The sequence below is a fragment of the Schistocerca nitens genome, chromosome 1 (assembly GCF_023898315.1).
Source record: "Schistocerca nitens isolate TAMUIC-IGC-003100 chromosome 1, iqSchNite1.1, whole genome shotgun sequence".
Lineage (NCBI taxonomy): Eukaryota > Metazoa > Arthropoda > Insecta > Orthoptera > Acrididae > Schistocerca > Schistocerca nitens.
In genome coordinates, this window is record NC_064614.1 from 893,603,410 (window position 1) to 893,621,206 (window position 17,797).

General features: G+C 42.2%; 1 protein-coding gene across 1 annotated transcript in view; it reads right to left on the reverse strand.

The window, feature by feature from the left end:
* Nucleotides 1–4,717: 4,717 nt before the first annotated feature.
* The window catches only part of LOC126192070 (RNA-splicing ligase RtcB homolog), a 71,751-nt gene continuing 58,671 nt past the window's right edge, over nucleotides 4,718–17,797 (reverse strand). Inside the window, exons 8-9 of the mRNA XM_049932576.1 lie at nucleotides 9,164–9,328; nucleotides 4,718–5,119 (exon numbers count right to left, since the gene is read on the reverse strand). Of these exons, the coding sequence (XP_049788533.1) occupies nucleotides 4,892–5,119; nucleotides 9,164–9,328 (393 nt within the window). The 3' untranslated portion in view covers nucleotides 4,718–4,891. The remainder of the gene's footprint in view (nucleotides 5,120–9,163; nucleotides 9,329–17,797) is intronic.

Consider the following 17,797-nt stretch of genomic DNA (forward strand, 5'->3'; position numbering starts at 1 on the left):
TTTGTAGTAGCTAACCCGCACTCCTATTTTTTTATTCATTATTAAACCTACTCCTGCATTACCCCTATTTGATTTTGTATTTATAACCCTGTAATCACCTGACCAAAAGTCTTGTTCCTCCTGCCACCGAACTTCACTAATTCCCACTATATCTAACTTTAACCTATCCATTTCCCTTTTTAAATTTTCTAACCTACCTGCCCGATTAAGGGATCTGACATTCCACGCTCCGATCCGTAGAATGCCAGTTTTCTTTCTCCTGATAACGACGTCCTCATGAGTAGTCCCCGCCCGGAGATCCGAATGGGGGACTATTTTACCTCCGGAATATTTTACCCAAGAGGACGCCATCATCATTTAATCATACAGTAAAGCTGCATGTCCTCGGGAAAAATTACGGCTGTAGTTTCCCCTTGCTTTCAGCCGTTCGCAGTACCAGCACAGCAAGGCCGTTTTGATTAATGTTACAAGGCCAGATCAGTCAATCATCCAGACTGTTGCCCCTGCAACTACTGAAAAGACTGCTGCCCCTCTTCAGGAACCACATGTTTGTCTGGCCTCTCAGCAGATACCCCTCCGTTGTGGTTGCACCTACGGTACGGCCATCTGTATCGCTGAGGCACGCAAGCCTCCCCACCAACGGCAAGGTCCATGGTTCATGGGGGAAGCAAGTTATGATATTATCAACCAAAACAGTCTCGCAAATGGATGTCTTAATTTTTTCGTGGCCTGCCTTCCAGTTTTTGTCATTGGGATTGTTAACATCATTGTTGACCATCAAGATGTCTTTGACTGAATGAATCCAGGCAGTCTTTTGTGCACATCCACACACAACTCCCAAGAAACTAATAAACATCAGCCTTCTCGGAACAATTTTTGATGACTACAGTCCAAAACATCCCATGCAGCTCAAATAAAAGTGAGAATATACGAGATTCAATGGTTTTGCAGATCTAGGTATGTAAATATGTTGTAGGTTCCACCATATAAGGCACCCGTGCCGAAACTTTCGAACGTTCACTTCTGTTATTTCTTCATCCGTGGCTGAAGTTGACGGGCAGTATGGGAACAAAGGCAGAAATCTTCCAGTGAAACTTCATCAAGTGAGTTGCAGTTACCTACAAGAAGCACAGTTTTGCACTTTTTAACACTCAGGCATGTTATACATCCAGACTTGACACTGGTTTGTGTACTCACATGGCAGTTTACATGTTTTTGAAGCAACAGGGATATGCAATTTTACTGATAAGTGGCAACTTCAGTTTCTCTGGCCCACTGACAATGGTGGAAGCATGTACTGTCACTGTCTTTGCTGAGCTGCCCACAGTAGCCAATTTCATTTTATACAGTGGGGGATTGTCAGGTATGACTTTCTAAAGGTCAAGATTTGTCAACATTAAATATGTCATTGGTCATACAGTCCTTTCAGGACTCCTAACACACTTTTTGCACACATGTAGACTTTTTCTCTTAATTCTAGCACGGCCCCTTTAATCTAATGACACAGTAAAATATTCAGTTTTCTTATCTGTAACAGTATCTGCTGAGTTTGCTGAATTACTGGTCCTCTTGGAGGAATTTACACAGCACCAAGTTTAGGTATCGACTGGATTAAAGCGTCATCCAATTCACCATATCTCAGTTTTCACTTTATGGTGGGTTTTTGCCCCTTTACAAGCAATTTCTCAATGTCCTTCCATTAGCAAATATCAAAGTTGGCCTTCCAAGGGACTGCATAGATTCTTTATCAATGGCATCTTGTTTTCACTGTAGTTCCACAAGACTTTCGAAATCTGTTTCCCACTAAAATGCTTTCTTTTTTTACACAGGCATTGTGAAAAATTATAAACATTTAATGCACAGCATAAGTTTGTTGTATGAGCATACACTGTTACAACCGAGCAAATGATAAGGAAATCTTGGGCAACTTTGCCTGTTGGCAGCCAGAAGTAAAACACAGTTACAAGAGACATTTCCATGTCCTGTTGTTAATAATAGCTCCTTTACCTTGTGCTACCCGATAAGTAGCCTGCAATAACTATTGTATCCTACACTGTCCATTTGAACCTGCTTACTGTATTCATACCTTTGTCTGCCTGTACAGTTTTTACTGCCAACTGATGCCCATGGAAGTACATACACTCTGCTAGCTTTTGGAAGTAATTACTCTTTTCGCAGGAAGGGCAAGGTTAAAGAGGGAAGGCACATCAAAAGAGAACCCAAGGGTATGTAAGTTACTGCACTACCTTCCACACTTACCTAGTAAAGATAATTTGAGTTTCACATGAGCTTACTGGACGAAGTGTTAGTCCCCCTTACATGACCAAAATGTTCACTTTGGAGAGCTGTAGATGGTGTAGAGCTGGTTATGGGATACTCCATTTCTGGTGTAAGTCATTGGCAGTGAAGAAGTGTGTATGTTTCTATTGGTTGTATGGTCAGTGCAGTAACATGAGTAAACATTGAGACATGGCAGCAAAGAAGCTATTGTATTTAGATGAGGTAGTCACCAAATTGTAAATGAAGAGTTTTGTCTAACAATGTGGAATGTCCAATATGTCTACCAGGAGTGCTGTACCACTCGCAGCCACGTTACAGTGTAAGAATAGCGGTCACAAAAAATCCTAACTGACAGACCATGGACAGGTGTCACTCCTTGTGAATGCTAGTGGGTTTGAAAAACTATAGGAATTGCTGCTGTCAGTGAATGCAGGTCCCTTTCAACCAGTTTCCAAGTGAATTTATGTCAACTGTTGCACTAAATCACACTACCTTAAGCCAATAAAAAATGTATTTTGAACAGCTTGTGAAATATAGCAAGCAACATCCCCACAATATGGTAGATCTAATGGATCTTGTCAATGTGGTGTCAGTTGAAAGTGGACACTATCACCAGACAAAGCATTATCATGGTTAGAAGTGTGTTACACAATATTAGCATTATGTCTCCCAAGGGATTGGGGGACTAATTTTTTTGTCCTATGTGCTTATTGTGTACTGAGATTTCTTCTACTTACCGAATTTATAAAATTTCAACTGCAGCACATTTTGCTTGTTTATGTGACTAGATGAGAGTAAATATAAGTTGAAACCAACAATTTTTTGGGGAAAACTGTATTATGTGGATCGATGTTCAAGAAATTGCACAGTTGTTAAATGTGGCAACATTTTAATACTTGAAACTTACAAGAAAATGCCTTAACAGACACAGGATGATTTGTAATTAGTTGAAGAGAGAAGCAGCACAATCAAAACATTCTTTGTTTCAGAATGATGCAAGTAGTTGCTGCTTTCAACTTCGTGATCAAGTCTATTGTGTTTGTGTGAATACCTATTGATTGTCCCACTCAAAGACTACAAATACATACTGAATCCATTACATGCCATACTACAGTCCACAAAAATTGAAGTGGCACAATCAATGACAATTTTACGATGTTATAAAACAAAGTAATTTATGATTAATCTTTCTGCACACTGTTGTATGTCCACATCACTAACTTAACACAGTTGGATCAATGTTACATGTAACATCAGAATGAGAATCTTATAACTTGGTTCAATCAGAGCATCATGTCACCGATGTTTCGGTTCTGCTTTTTCCAAGTATAATACATTTCCACATTTGTTACATGACTCACAATGCCACTAGTATTCCCAATCATTCAATTACCCTTTTGCTTATTTTTGTTAATTTATAGGCTGAGCTGGTTGTTGCATTTTACAGCTGTAGACCTTTTGCTTGTTCTGTAAGCCACCATATTTCACAAATTTGCAAAACACATTACTGAGAACAGCATCTTCCTCATATTAAACAAAACCATGCCGAAGTTACTCTCAATAATAGCTGTCACATCTGTTATTTTTATATATGTTTAAGCACAGTTTCTTTATAATGTTAACTTTCAAGCAATGATAGGCAAGAAGCTTGTTAAACAGTAAAGTAAAATCTGAAAACAAGTTTAACCATTGTAGATTAATTTCACAAAATAAATTGATTATATGATGTACACTGATGAGCAACTGAAACCAGTGAAACATGGGACCAAAAAGTTTGTAAACACATAAAAGTTTATGATACTATTTTTTACCACTGCATTATTATTTTTCAATTGTTTTGCAAATTATTACATTTTTCTGGATATTAGGTTCTAAATAATCCCATAAAGCAACACACAAGAACATGCCTATACAAATTCACTGCGTTGATGAAGTGGCCAGACAGTAAGCAAGGAACAAAGCAATCACATTAGCTGTACCATTTATGGCACCGTAAATTTAAGTCCCTATTGTGTGAAACTTCAAACGTCAAGAAGTGTCTTACATTTCACAGTGTGATCTACAACAGTCTTCCACACTACACAATTGGGAACATTGTGATATGTATTGTAGAAATAATAACAAAGAAATATCTATTTTTTAACGTCTTAGATTTTCTCAAGATCTGTTAACTAGTACAGTCTTGACAAGGACACTTACCAACATTTTAAACACCAGTAAGTAGCATGGCTTTTCATTTTAGTGAAAGTATAACTTTTTTGTCTTTAACTACGAAACTTTGTTAGGAAGTCTTCTGCAACAGCATTTGTGGTGGAAAAAAAACCCTTAAATGAGGATTCTATTTTACACTTAAGGAATCAGGAGGTAAAAGACTGAAAACTCAGATACCAATAGTTTACAAAATATAGTTAGTGGGATAAGAAAATAAAATTTTCAATTTGGTTAACACTTCAATTTATCTGTGGGTAATAATTTAAAGTTCAAAACAATTCTTGCATCTTCATCACAGACAATGTTTTACATTCAGTCATACATACTGAAATGCGGCATTTTAAATGCAGTAACACATACTTCAATGTATTCAGACACTTTTTGAAAAACTGGCATGTGTTCAGCCTTTAATAACAGCAATTGGTCGTAATTTGATACACTTCTTGCTAATACCTGCTTCATGGCATGTATCAACAACATCAGTCACATTCTTGTACGATTCAGGTGCCTCTTCCATGACCAGTTTTGGAGAAGCAACACGAATTGAGATACCCATTTCTTCTAGTTTATTGAGGACATCTTGATAGTCCAAGTTACGTCGTGACTTCGCCCGAGAAAGGGCTCTACCCTGAAACAAACATTCTGTTCTTCAATCTAAACTCAAGTTAAAAAGAAAATTTTAAAAATTTAACTTTTTTAGAATGAAATGTTAAGAGATCACCTACAACAAGTACAGATGAATAGGAAAAATAACTAATCCAATGGTTATCCCCAATATGTCATGAGTATTTGATACAAATGTCTTATCACCCAATTTCACAAGCCACCATTCAAGATTTAGTCCTAGACGCACAATAACTGAGGTACAAGGCACAGATTAGTTAAAACTTACAAGCTATAGGTATAGTTTATAAACACATGGCATTGATTATTTGTCAACCAATTTTGATATCAATCGAGAGAATGTTGTCTACTCCCTTATATAGATCCTGTACTTCCTGGTTTCAACTTTTAGCTTTCCATTTTTGCTCATTACTGGCTTACCATCTGCGCTCTTGATACTCCTACAAATGGTTCTGTTCCCACCAAAGGTCTCTACCATTTGTACAAGCAGCTGTCTTTCCACTAGTCATATGTTTCTACAGCTGTCATGTTCCAATTCCTTAATTTAATTCAGTTTGAAGCAAAAATTGTTGTCTATCAAAATACTAATATTAGGTGAGGTACAACAAAACTTACCACTTCATCTACCTGTATACGATGTGCATATACAACTAACTTTGTGGGTGGGAGTTAATAGAAGTCTTAACTCACCCCTTCACCCCTAGTTGATACATCATTGTGGAGACATTTAGTATCTTTGCAAAATATGAGCAAATGAAATGCAGATAAACGTGATTAAAGCATGTAATAGTTTGACCTGAAAGTACAGTTAACAATATTTTGAAGGAAGGAACATCTCGCATAGGCATACAAGAGTACTAGTGGTACAGGACGTATACGTAAATTGCCAAAAATTTACGATTTAAACAAGGCCTCAAAAATATTGGTACATCTGTCATTTTAAATTTCTCAGAAAAATGTAATTTAGAAAAGAACTGTCCTGGCCCACTTATATTCTACAGTGGAGAAACAATACTGCTTTTCCATCTTGAAAGTCCAATTACGAGCTTTGAGGAAAGTACAACTATATTTAGTGCGCAGTTGGCTAATAATTTTCAGATTCAATTATTATCTGCAGTTACAAATCAGTAATTCCAACAAGTGCATTTATGTAAACAAGTATATGTTAATGAAAGCAAACGTCGCGTGCTGGATGAAAAATAATCATTCAGACCACGATGGGCACGAAGAGATCACTTTCATTTAGTAACACTAACTATATTAACAGTTGCAGAGAGCATTCCATTTAAGAGGACTGAAGCCTCTAGTGCTAAATGTTACAGCAATGCTGATTATGCAAGACACAGTGACATTTGATTATGGGAGGAAAATAAACTACATGAACATGTAAATAGAACTGTCAACTAGTTTATGAGAAAAATATTACGCAGTGAATCACACAACCAGCAACAGGCAGCAGTGTTCTTACAAAAACGTGAACATTTGTGAATTAATCCTCTAAAGTATGCGTGCGAGACTTGAGAATGTGTAAAATGATGTACCTGAGCAACAGGAAAGTATTTGATGGGAAACTACAGACTTAAATTACGCTAACAGTGCAGAAACTGCGGCTGACGCAGCAACAACGGGATCTGTGAAATTGTCGAAAAAGAGCTGAATGCACACTTTCGTGTTGCCGCAGTTTTAGAGCTAAGGGGTGAAGGAAGTTTGAAGCATAGCATCTGCTTCGAAGTAAAAATAGAGTATGGTAGTGTGAAAGTAAATATGTAATGTATGTTCCATGCTATATAACTTAAGTTTTTGAAACCTTTTAACTGAGGATATGGAGAAAGTTTTTTTTATTCTTAGAAATTTATGTCTTATCTTAATAGTTATTTTGTTGTCATGTGTTTAATAAATGTTAACTTTAATAAGTGCATTATACTGTAACAAAAATAGAAACATACAATTTTCAATAAATGCCAGAAAGTGACAACTCAATGATCAGATTTGAGAACCTGGTTTTCATGCACAGCATCTACATCGATCATGCAGATGAATACTCACCTGGACCTGGACCTGGACCTGCACACGCTTCCATGCCGAGTGTCTTGTTCAAGCATTAAAACAGCATGTGCTTCTCAGAGCCTCCACTTTTGAGAGTAGCTTTTCATACAGGTAACAATGAATGGGTTGGACATGGATAGTAGTGTAAAATGCCTGGGCATTTTTAAGTTGCGGCGAATGCCCATGATAAATGCCTGGGCGAAAGCCCAAAATTCATAAACACCTCGGCATTTACGCATTTGAAGTTTAATTGCTAAGTGGTGATTATAAGAAAAAAATTAACCTGATATTTTGTACTGGAGAAGGTGTTTTGCAACACTACTTCTTCAGTGGTTGAGTAATCAAGATCAAGAAGCTGCTTGGGAATTATGGGAGAGATGTTAGTGAAAATAAATTGGAAAGTAAACTTAGCTTTCTACATCTTTAATGAGGTCAATTTTATCGTCACAACAATATAGTCATACAGACGTAGATTAAGTAATGAGCAGAATAAAAGACCATAGTCTGATTCAAATGTCACTATATCTGAAAAAGCATTTGTTTTTCTTCACTGAAAGCAATTTAACATTTAAGAATACATTTATCATCAAGAAACACATGCCAGCTGTTCAGTATATTTGGCAATAATCATTACAAAGCAACTCTCTGAGAGTGTCTCAGAGACACCGGTTCTTTTCACCAGTTCTTCTTCCTCTCTGTCTCAGAGAGAGAGGAACTGGTGAAAAGAAGAGAAGACACGATAAATGATAAGCAGCTGTCAACAACATGCCACCCTTCCTTGGTACATCAAGTTGAAATACTAGAGGGAAAAAAGCTTCTCTCTTCTTTCCTTTTGTTCTTAGTATTAAAGGCAATGAACAATATACATAGGTTTAAGTATAAACATTTACTAACTTTCAATATCTGGAAAACCGCCCCATCCCTTATTTTAATGAGTAAATTATACATGCCAGCAGTAAAAGGTTTAAGAAGTACTTTACACATATACTGATTTTAGTCATGAAGCCTGGTTACACCCGAGTGGTTATGTCAAACTACAGAATCATGGATTCTGGGCAGTGGATAACGTGCATAATCACTGCATGATCAGAATATAGGGTTTTGGTTTGAAGTGTCTAAACAACATTATTGCGCCAATCTACTTGTATCAGATGCTGACTTCGGGGCATTACCTTTCCAATGTTTTAAAACCATTTGTGGAAGCATTAACAGAGAAGGAAAATATCTAAAGTTACTTCCAACAGGATGGAGCACCTGCCCATACAACCAGAGGGACCTTGGAGCACATTTACGCAATCTTTGCATCTGAGTTGTTAGCATATGAGAGTCTGGTTGTGGCCCTAGCTGGTCAACCACATCATGTGATCTAGTGTGTGATCACTTTGTATGGGGAGCCCTCGAATCTAATTTGTATCACAACATTCAAATCTAAGGCATATTTCAAACACCCTCATAGTCTTCAAGAACTGCAGCAGAACATTGGGGATGAGAGTTTAGCAATTCCAGCAGTCGGGCTTCGATCTGCCTTCAGCAACTTGCTGATAAGGGCCTGAAAATGCCAAGACATGAATAATGGTCACTTCAACATCTGCTGTAGTCAAGGTTAGTACTGTATTTCCTTTCCTCTGCTGCGTTTCTTTGTATCCTGGAACTCTGTTTTCCGGGCCACTTATTTGCCCCACAATGTACAAGTGATACTCTTAAGTCAATAAAAAATTTCCTTATTTCAAGCCTGGAAATATATTTCGACGTTCATTTTTCTCTTTTCCTGCATATGCACAAGAGTTGGTGAACTACCACCAGTACTTATAAAGAAGCTTGTCCAATTGGCAATGGGTACATACAAATAAAATGTGAACAACTTTTTACTAGTTTCCCAAAATTCGATGTCTTCAAAATCAATCTTAACTTGTATAAGCTGCGAAACTCTTCAAATAATAATGAAATTTGTCAGGTTAATATTAAGACTGAATCTTCATGAGTACATAGCTTCAATACTTACTGCACCATGGCAAGTTGAGCCAAAGGTTTCTCGCATACCCTGTTCAGTTCCAGTTAAAACATAACTGCAGGTCCCCATGGTACCTCCAATCAACACTGGTTGTCCTGTCAATTGATAATCCACAGGAATTAGTGGATGGTGGGGAGGAAATGCCCGAGTTGAGCCCTGCAACAAAGGAAGCGCTTATACTGCTTGTCCTCGTTGGCATTTACATATTTAAGTCTAACATATTTTAAGAATTCTTCTAGTTAAACTGCAAACATTACAAGTTACTTCTGAATGCAGAAAATTACACTCAAAACATTAGCTATGTACAATCACAAGACACTAATTAATGTAAAGCATTACTAGGGACATTTTATCAGATGAAATATTTGAGGCAACAGGTAAAACTTAGCAATTATGTAGAGTGCAGGACAAAGTCTATGTAGAATGCCCATTTCTGGCTCTTAATCCAACTATAATACATATGATAAATAATTGAGAATATAAAGTGTAACTGCTATTCTGTGACAAAAATGTTGGCACAAGAGAGGAATCCATAGCAGAGCCACATAAAATGAGTGAGGAGACCAACAAAAAAATGGTACTATAACACAGATCTTTCAGAAAGAGTTAAAAAATTCATCTTGAGATTTTTTTGGATTTAACTTCACCACATTTGAGTTTTATTTAACAATAAATGTTCTGTTGGGGCCACCATGAGCAAAACAATTTCCTATTCTTTCTACATCCACCCAGGTTTTGGTGATTTATCAACGTGCTGCCAAGTAAAAGAGAAATCCACTGATAATTGTGAAACTGCACCAAAACATATTTGAGTGCAGAAACCCCAAGAAATTGTTTTTCTCACAAGGTAGAATCTCAAAAATATTTAGTGTAATGATATAATTATGACAACCATTAAATATGGTTTCAAACTCTGCACAACAAACCATTTCTTTGTGTTTCCTTCAGTAAAAAATTACACAGCAAGCTTTGCTATTGGTCAGTCTGGCAATGGCCGTTCATTTGACTGGTGAGCTTACTGATACACATGTCATATTAAACACTGTGCATAATTTACAGCAGAACTGGTATACAATGACTTTTCACATGTGTCCTTGCTTCAGATGGGGTAAGATTATGTCCACAATAGGATTGGAATGGTATGTGCTGGGTGGGTGTATGGGACATATCCCTGAAAGACCCAGAAAGGAAGGCATTAGGAACTGTAGCAATATGTATTAACACTGCTTTCCACTACAGCAAAAAGATCTGAACACTAGCAAAGAAGGTGTTCTCTTGGATGTAAATGAGATGAGCTCAGGATTAACAATATTTCTTCACGTATAGCTCACATTCATAGGTGGTCACCCACAATCTTTTAGTTGTTAGCCTTTCAACAGATTGCCAAAAGAAGTCTGTGTGCTTTTTCACTTTGACATTTTTCTGTAAATGCTACAAAAATTTGCTCTAACAGTCAGCCATTTGTGCAGGCCCTCTTTTCTACCATACTCTACTATTTACATGTATTTTGCGAGTAATGGACTGATCTGAGAAAGTTTTTATGATTCCTTTACTAATTTTTTTTGAAATCAGAACTCCAGAAAATGGTGAGAAGATTCACAAAACACATGCTCACCATATACAATAGCTCCATTTGTATGTCACTGACCTGCACGACAAACAACAAAATTCAACATTCAGAGGCACTCATATTTTGATTCTCATTTTTTCATTTTCGCTTTATAAATTCTTGTTTAACAGGTAAAATCAGTCAAACGTGAACACTAACCAATTCTTCATTGATGCTTATTCCATCATGTTATCTTTCATTAGCTTTAATGTACACTAGACTTAAGACTTAATATTCAATATGGTGCATAATTGGTCATTCTTTAAATTCATACTTAACATTCATTGTGCAGCAAATAGTCCTGCACAACTGGAGAGAGAGGGAGGGCGGGTGGGGGGAGGGTGGCATGTGCACAATCACTGGTGAGCGACCATGCTGGCCCAACTTTGACGGGATTGGTCCACTGGTGGCAGTGGGCTCAGCCCGACTTAGTCTGTTGGGGCCAGCTCGGCTCAGACCAGCACGCTGGGCTCGGCTGTAATGGGCAGCCTGGCAGGCTGACAACAGCTAGTGTATTGTGGCACAGGCTGTACCTGCTGAGTGACTCGCTAGCTTACAGAGACACCACCACCCTTTTTCTCCAACTCGGCAGATTGCTTACCTGTAAGCTGTCTCCAAGTGTCACTGACTTGCATAAAATTAAGAAGAAATATGAACTACTGATCATCGAAATTTCACTAGCACTTTCTGATGAGTAAAGTTGTGGCATTCCACAAGTATTTCGCTTTATTTGCACCTAACACAAGGTGTGATTATCCGATAAACATAGCTTATGAGGATATTCAAATTATTTGTCTGAAAAATAAATTAACCACGTAAACATGTCATACATGGTGTGACTATGAGTTTTAGTGGCAGTAACAAGGATCTTGGCCCAGCGTGGGGTACTCAATGAACCCAGGGAGTTGTTGGAAATGGTATGCCCTGACCCACAGAGAAAACAGCATGTAAACACATTTTTTATGTGTGTCAGATGAAAAACTGATCAATAAAAAAGGACAGCAGCCACTACAGTTTCGTATGACAGTATTATAGAACAAAGGGAACTGACATTTGTTGAGTATTTTTAGTAAGTATTGTTTGAGGTCACTGATTTGTGGTGGATGAAATCTAGCGAGAACTACTATATTGAGTGGTAATGCATACATACTGTGAATGCTGTTTTATCACAATTAAAAGAATGGGGTGTTACTGAGTATATTATGGATGGACGTGTGAACATTTAAATAGTTGAAGGAAAGAAGTAATCTGAATAAATAGCTCAGGAGAGGTTTTTGGATTGGAATAAAGTCTCCAGCTTTCAGTGGTAACCTCCACAACCAAAAGCTTGTGGTTTTATCTGAATGATGTGTGAAGTTACAAGAGTACTTTTTACTTTAATGAGCTGTTGCGAAAGAAAGACTTTTTACGAGTGGAAAACGACAGTGTCAAGTCAATATTCTTTTGGCTTTATTATTTTCTTGACGTGGCTACATTCACTGACTACATTCTGTGATTGGAGGCCATGTAGTACGGCGTAAAACATTGACTTTAGAAGATACTTCTGTCATTTATATTTATTTGCACTGTCTCTTGGTTTGGCTCTGACACTGGCAAGAGCCATATCTGCAGTAGCCACCAGAAAGATCGCAGGAGGCGCACATCAGCACGGCACGTCACGGACGGTAGCTGCCGCAAGTACAGTCCCGTCCACCAGAGGGCACGCGAGAATTCGGACGCAACCTCTGCCAGCGTAACAACAACAACAACAACAACAACAACTCAGGCAGCACGGGCCGTGCCCAGTCAGTTAACATCGAACATGCCTAGGGCACAGTCCCGGTCTACGCCAAGTGAAGTGTGACGTAAACATGAAGAGTGTTATTACACAATTGGCAGCGAGTAGGGTCCTTCTTTCGCGTGTTGCGTCGTTGTTCCGGTTTCGCAGCTTCTCCATGGCATGGAGGATTTAGTGCAGGTTTTGGTTGAGCAGCAGACGGAACTCATGGCCACCATGAAACAAGTGCTTCCGGCGTTGCTCTCCACGCAGTCTGCTCCAGCGCCGTTCCCTCCTCCCTTTCCCCCGTATGACGAGACGACGGAGGATTAGGACGCATATGAACATCGCCTTCGGCAGCATTTCCAGGCGATTCATGTTGCCGATGCGGAGGTATGTCGTGCTCTCTTCTTGTCTTGGATATCTCCCTCGCTGTATCAAGTTTTGCGGCAGCTAGCGCTGTTGCAGGAACCCTCATCCTTGTCTTTTGACGCACTGTGTTCATTGCTGTCTTCATATTATCGCCGCCGCACGCATGTTGTGGCGGCTAGGGTCGAGCTCTATCAATGCAAAAAACAGCCCCATCAATCTCACCGGGTGTGGGCCGCTACCCTACACGGTCTTAGTCGCAAGTGTCATTTTGTCACGGAGCAGTCGCGAGAGTCGTATGCCCACGTTATGGTACGCAATGTCATTGTTCGTTCGGCCCCTGATAGGGAGGTCCGGCAATGGGCCCTGCAGTTAGAAGACCCTTCCCTCGAGAAAGTCCTGTCTATTGCTCAATCGTATGAAGTCTCTCACACCGCAGGTCAACAGCTGGAAGCGTGGTGCGACGTCGCGCCGGTTCAGCGCGGTGCGGCCACGTCCACTGCGTCCGGGGTGGACGACGTGCGAGCGGTACAATCCGGCCGTTACGGCCACTCCCGCACGGCGCATAAACAGAATTCCGGCCGCCGGCCCATGTTGCCGTCCTGTGCGTTGTGCTATATACATCATGATCGGTCAGAGTGCCCCCAGCGTTGGGCCGTTTGTCGCAAATGTAATAAAAAAGGTCACATTGCTAAAGTTTGCCGCTCAGCCTCAAAAGAATCGAAGGAAGCAGGTACAGAGGACATGGACGCTGACATTCAGGAAGTTTCATCGGGCTACGCTCCCGACGCATCGGCAAACAAACTCTTTATCGAGGTGTTGGTTCTGCCGCGCCGGTTACAACTGCAAGTAGAAACGGGCGCGGCAGTTTCGTTGTTGAATGCACAAACTTATTCAGACCTTTGATCGCCCCCGTTGGTGCCAGTTTACCGGCGTCTACGGGGTAGTGGTAAACAGTTCATTCCCCTACTGGGTCAATTCACTACCGATGTGACTTACAAATCAGTCACTCGGCCTATTACTTTTATTGTTGTCAGTGACGCGAGCTCCGCTAACCTTTTTGGCCTGGATGCCTTTCAAGCTTTCGGTTTTTCTATCGCTGACACCATTCAGTTGGTCTCCGAAGACGTTCCCTATCCATCATTGGAATCTTTGATCTCAGACTTTCCAGATATCTTTGAGGAGGGCCTGGGGCGTGTTTCAGATTTTGAATCTCACTTAACGTTGAAGGCGTCGGCTCGCCCGCGTTTTCTACGCGCGAGGCAGATCCCCTTGGCGCTCCGCCCTCAGGTAAAGGAAGAGCTAGACCAGCTGACAGCCCTAGGGGTCGTTCTTCCCATTTCTTCTAGTGAGTGGGCTTCGCCCCTCGTTATTGTAAGGATGCCCTTGGGAAAATTACGTCTTTGTGGCGATTTCAAGGCCACCATTAATTCCCAATTGGTGGTGGACACCTATCCTTTGCCTCGTGCTGATGAATTGTTCTCCGCCGTGGCGGGAGGCCAATATTTTTTGAAAATCAATCCTTCAGAGGCTTATCATCAGATACCACTTGATGAGGACTCCAAACGGCTGGCGGTCGTCAACACCCCGTTTGGCTTTTACCAATATCAGCGGTTGGCCTTCGGAATATCCAGTGCCCCAGCGATATTCCAGCGTTATCTTTAGCACATCACGTCGACAATCCCTCATTGTATTAATTACCTGGATGACATAATTGTCACAGGCCACAGCACGAAGGAACACTTCCACAACCTTCGCACCCTCTTTCTCAAATTCAGGTCTGTGGGCTTGCGTTGCAACCTGCATAAGTCAAACTTCTTCCAACCGTCCATTGAGTATGTGGGCTACACCATCTCTCAGCACGGCGTCCAGCCACTAGGAAGTTTGGTCCAAGGTATCGTTGACCTTCCTCGGTCCGCTTCGCTGAAAGAGTTACGAGCTTTTTTAGGCAAGATAGCCTATTACCACCGGTTCATTCCCAGGGCTTCCACCATAGCCCGCCCCCTGTACTGCCTTCTGTGCAAGGGTATTCCTTTTGATTGGTCGCCTGCATGCGAGCAAGCGTTCAACTCGTTGAAGGGCCTCCTCACGTCAGCTCCTTGTTTGGCTACTTTTGACCCCCATAAGCCGTTGGTCCTGGCTACAGATGCTTCGCAGTATGGGGTGGGGGTGGTCCTGGCCCATCGCAACGCAGATGGCTCCGAGCAACCACTGGCGTTTGCGTCTAAAACTCTTAGTCCCGCGCAGGCCCATTACTCCCAGGTGGAAAAAGAGGCTTTGGCCATTGTCTACGCTGTTACCAACTTTCACCCTTTCTTGTATGGCACAAAGTTTCAGTTAATCACTGACCATAAGCCGTTAATATCGTTATTTGGCCCCGCCTCTCAGATTCCGGATAGGGCGGCCCAAAGACTACAGCACTGGGCCTTGTTCCTCTCTAAGTACCATTACGACATTCATTTTCGCCCTACCGGACAGCATGCCAATGCTGACGCTCTTTCCTGTCTTCTGGTGGGCCCGGATCCTAAGTTCGATCGAGAAGAGATTATGTGTTTTCATTTGGATGTGGCGTCCCGCCATGCGGTTGATGGCTTCCCGATCACTAGTTCTAGAGTCACCAGGGAAACGGCAGCTAACCCGGTTCTCCGGCAAGTAGTTCGTCTCATTCAGCAGGGGTGGTCATCCCGCACTCCAGGCCGGGCCTCGGACCCTCTTCGTAATTATTTTATTCTACGAAACCGCCTCTCCGTCTTGGAAGGAGTTCTCCTTCTGGTTACCGATGATACAGCTCCTCGCGTGGTTGTTCCTGCCAGTTTACGAAGGGAGGTCCTCACGTTATTACATGTGAGGCACTGGGGTGTTTCCCGTACTAAAACCTTGGCTCGCAGACATGTGTACTGGCCCGGTATTGACAGAGAAATTGAGCACTTGGTGGCCGCCTGTTCCCAGTGTGCGAGCCAACAGGCATCTCCCAGGGCAGTGTTCTCTTCCTGGCCGCCGGCAACCCAAGCATGGGAACGTGTTCACATCGATTTTGCAGGCCCGTTTCTCATTGGCTTTTGGCTCATTGTCATTGATGCTTATTCCCGATTCCCATATGTGGTTCGCTGCTCCTCAACCACTTCAGAAGTTGCAATCCAGGCACTAACAAAAATCTTTTCTGTGGAAGGTCTGCCAATCACCCTGGTCTCAGACAATGGACCGCAGTTTATTTCGCAGACCTTCCAGGATTTTTGTAGGCGCTTCGGTATTCGGCACGTTTGCTCTCCCCCCTTCCATCCACAATCGAATGGGGAAGCCGAGCGCATGGTGCGCACATTTAAGACGCAGATGAAAAAGTATGTGCACGAATTTCCTGCAGAGGAAGCCTTGACTTTTTCTTGACGGCATACCGGACCACACCAATGGGCGACCGCAGCCCCGCAGAGCTCCTCCATGGGCGTCAACCTAGGACTCTGCTGCACCTCCTCCGGCCTGGTCCTCGCCAGTCTTCACAAAACGAAGTACCTGGCTTTCCACTGGGTATGTCGGTCTGGGCACGTGGGTTTGGTCGCAATCCACATTGGATACCGGCAGTGGTCCTGCGCCGAAATGGCCGCCGGCTCTATACCTTGCAGGCAGGGGACCGGGTGGTACTTCGTCACCAAAATCAGCTACGTCCACGTTTGGGCACCCACCCTCCGACCTCTCGGACACCGGCTTCCCCATTGCCGGCACCCGTGTTGGTTTCTCAGGGGACATTACCGCCTCTCCCCGCTGTGACTGCCGCACTGCGATGGTTCTCAGCCTTGGCAGCCTCCAGTAGCTCCAGCACCGGCATCGCCATCATTCGAGATGCCCCAGTGAGAGCCGGTCCCCCCTCGCAGGCCCGGTTTCTCAGGAGGCTGGTTCATCTGTGGTCGTCCCTTCCCCATCGTCCCCGCCACTGGGTCTTGCGCCTCCCGAGGTGGCACAGGATCCGGAGTTCGACAGCTTGTCGCCCGTTCTGTCGCGGGCTCCGGTGGTGGGACGACAGGGGCCTCTTCGTGTGGGTCACTTCCAGCCGTATTCGAAGGTTCCGGCTCGAGGATTGGCAGATCTCCTCGACTCCGGCCTTCCAATGGATGTGGAGGTCATCGCTCCTGCCCGATGCTCCACCTTCCGATGCAGTGGATCACAGTGGCTTCACCCCCCGAAGGAGGAGGAGTGCAGTAGCCACCAGAAAGATCGCAGGAGGCACACATCAGCACAGCGCATCACGGACGGTAGTTGCCGCAAGTACAGTCCCGTCCACCAGAGGGCACGCAAGAATTCGGACACGACCTCTGCCAGCTTAACAACAACAACAACAACAACAACAACAACAACAACTCAGGTAGCATGGGCCGTGCCCAGTCAGTTAACATCAAGCATGCCTAGGGCACAGTCCCGGTCTACGCCAAGTGAAGTGCGACGTAAACGTGAACAGTGTTATTACAATATCTGCTTGCCCATCTGTTTCTTGCCTTCCTGTTGGCTCTGCCATTTGTTTTTCTTTAAGTACATCTTTCAATCACAACTAACACTGAGCAACTTTTATTTCTTGTCTCACAATTTTAATTTCTTCTTCTGGTAGTGAGGCAGTAAAATTTGAAGGCCAGTATCTATTAAAGTAGGTGTGATATTCACAGTTACACTAACGCCCTCTACATTTGCAAAACTGTGTGCATTAAACATTTTTGGAAGCTATCAGCAGCCTCAAGTAATGTATAAAATGCATGTGTGGCCATCAGCTGCTTTTATTTTAAACTCAAATGTCAACAGGTTTAAGTCTTGGACCATCTTCACAAGTAAGAGTTAAAACGGTTTGAGCCACAACATTACATCTGTTATTACTTATGTACGGGGCAACGGCCTTGCCACAGTGGATACA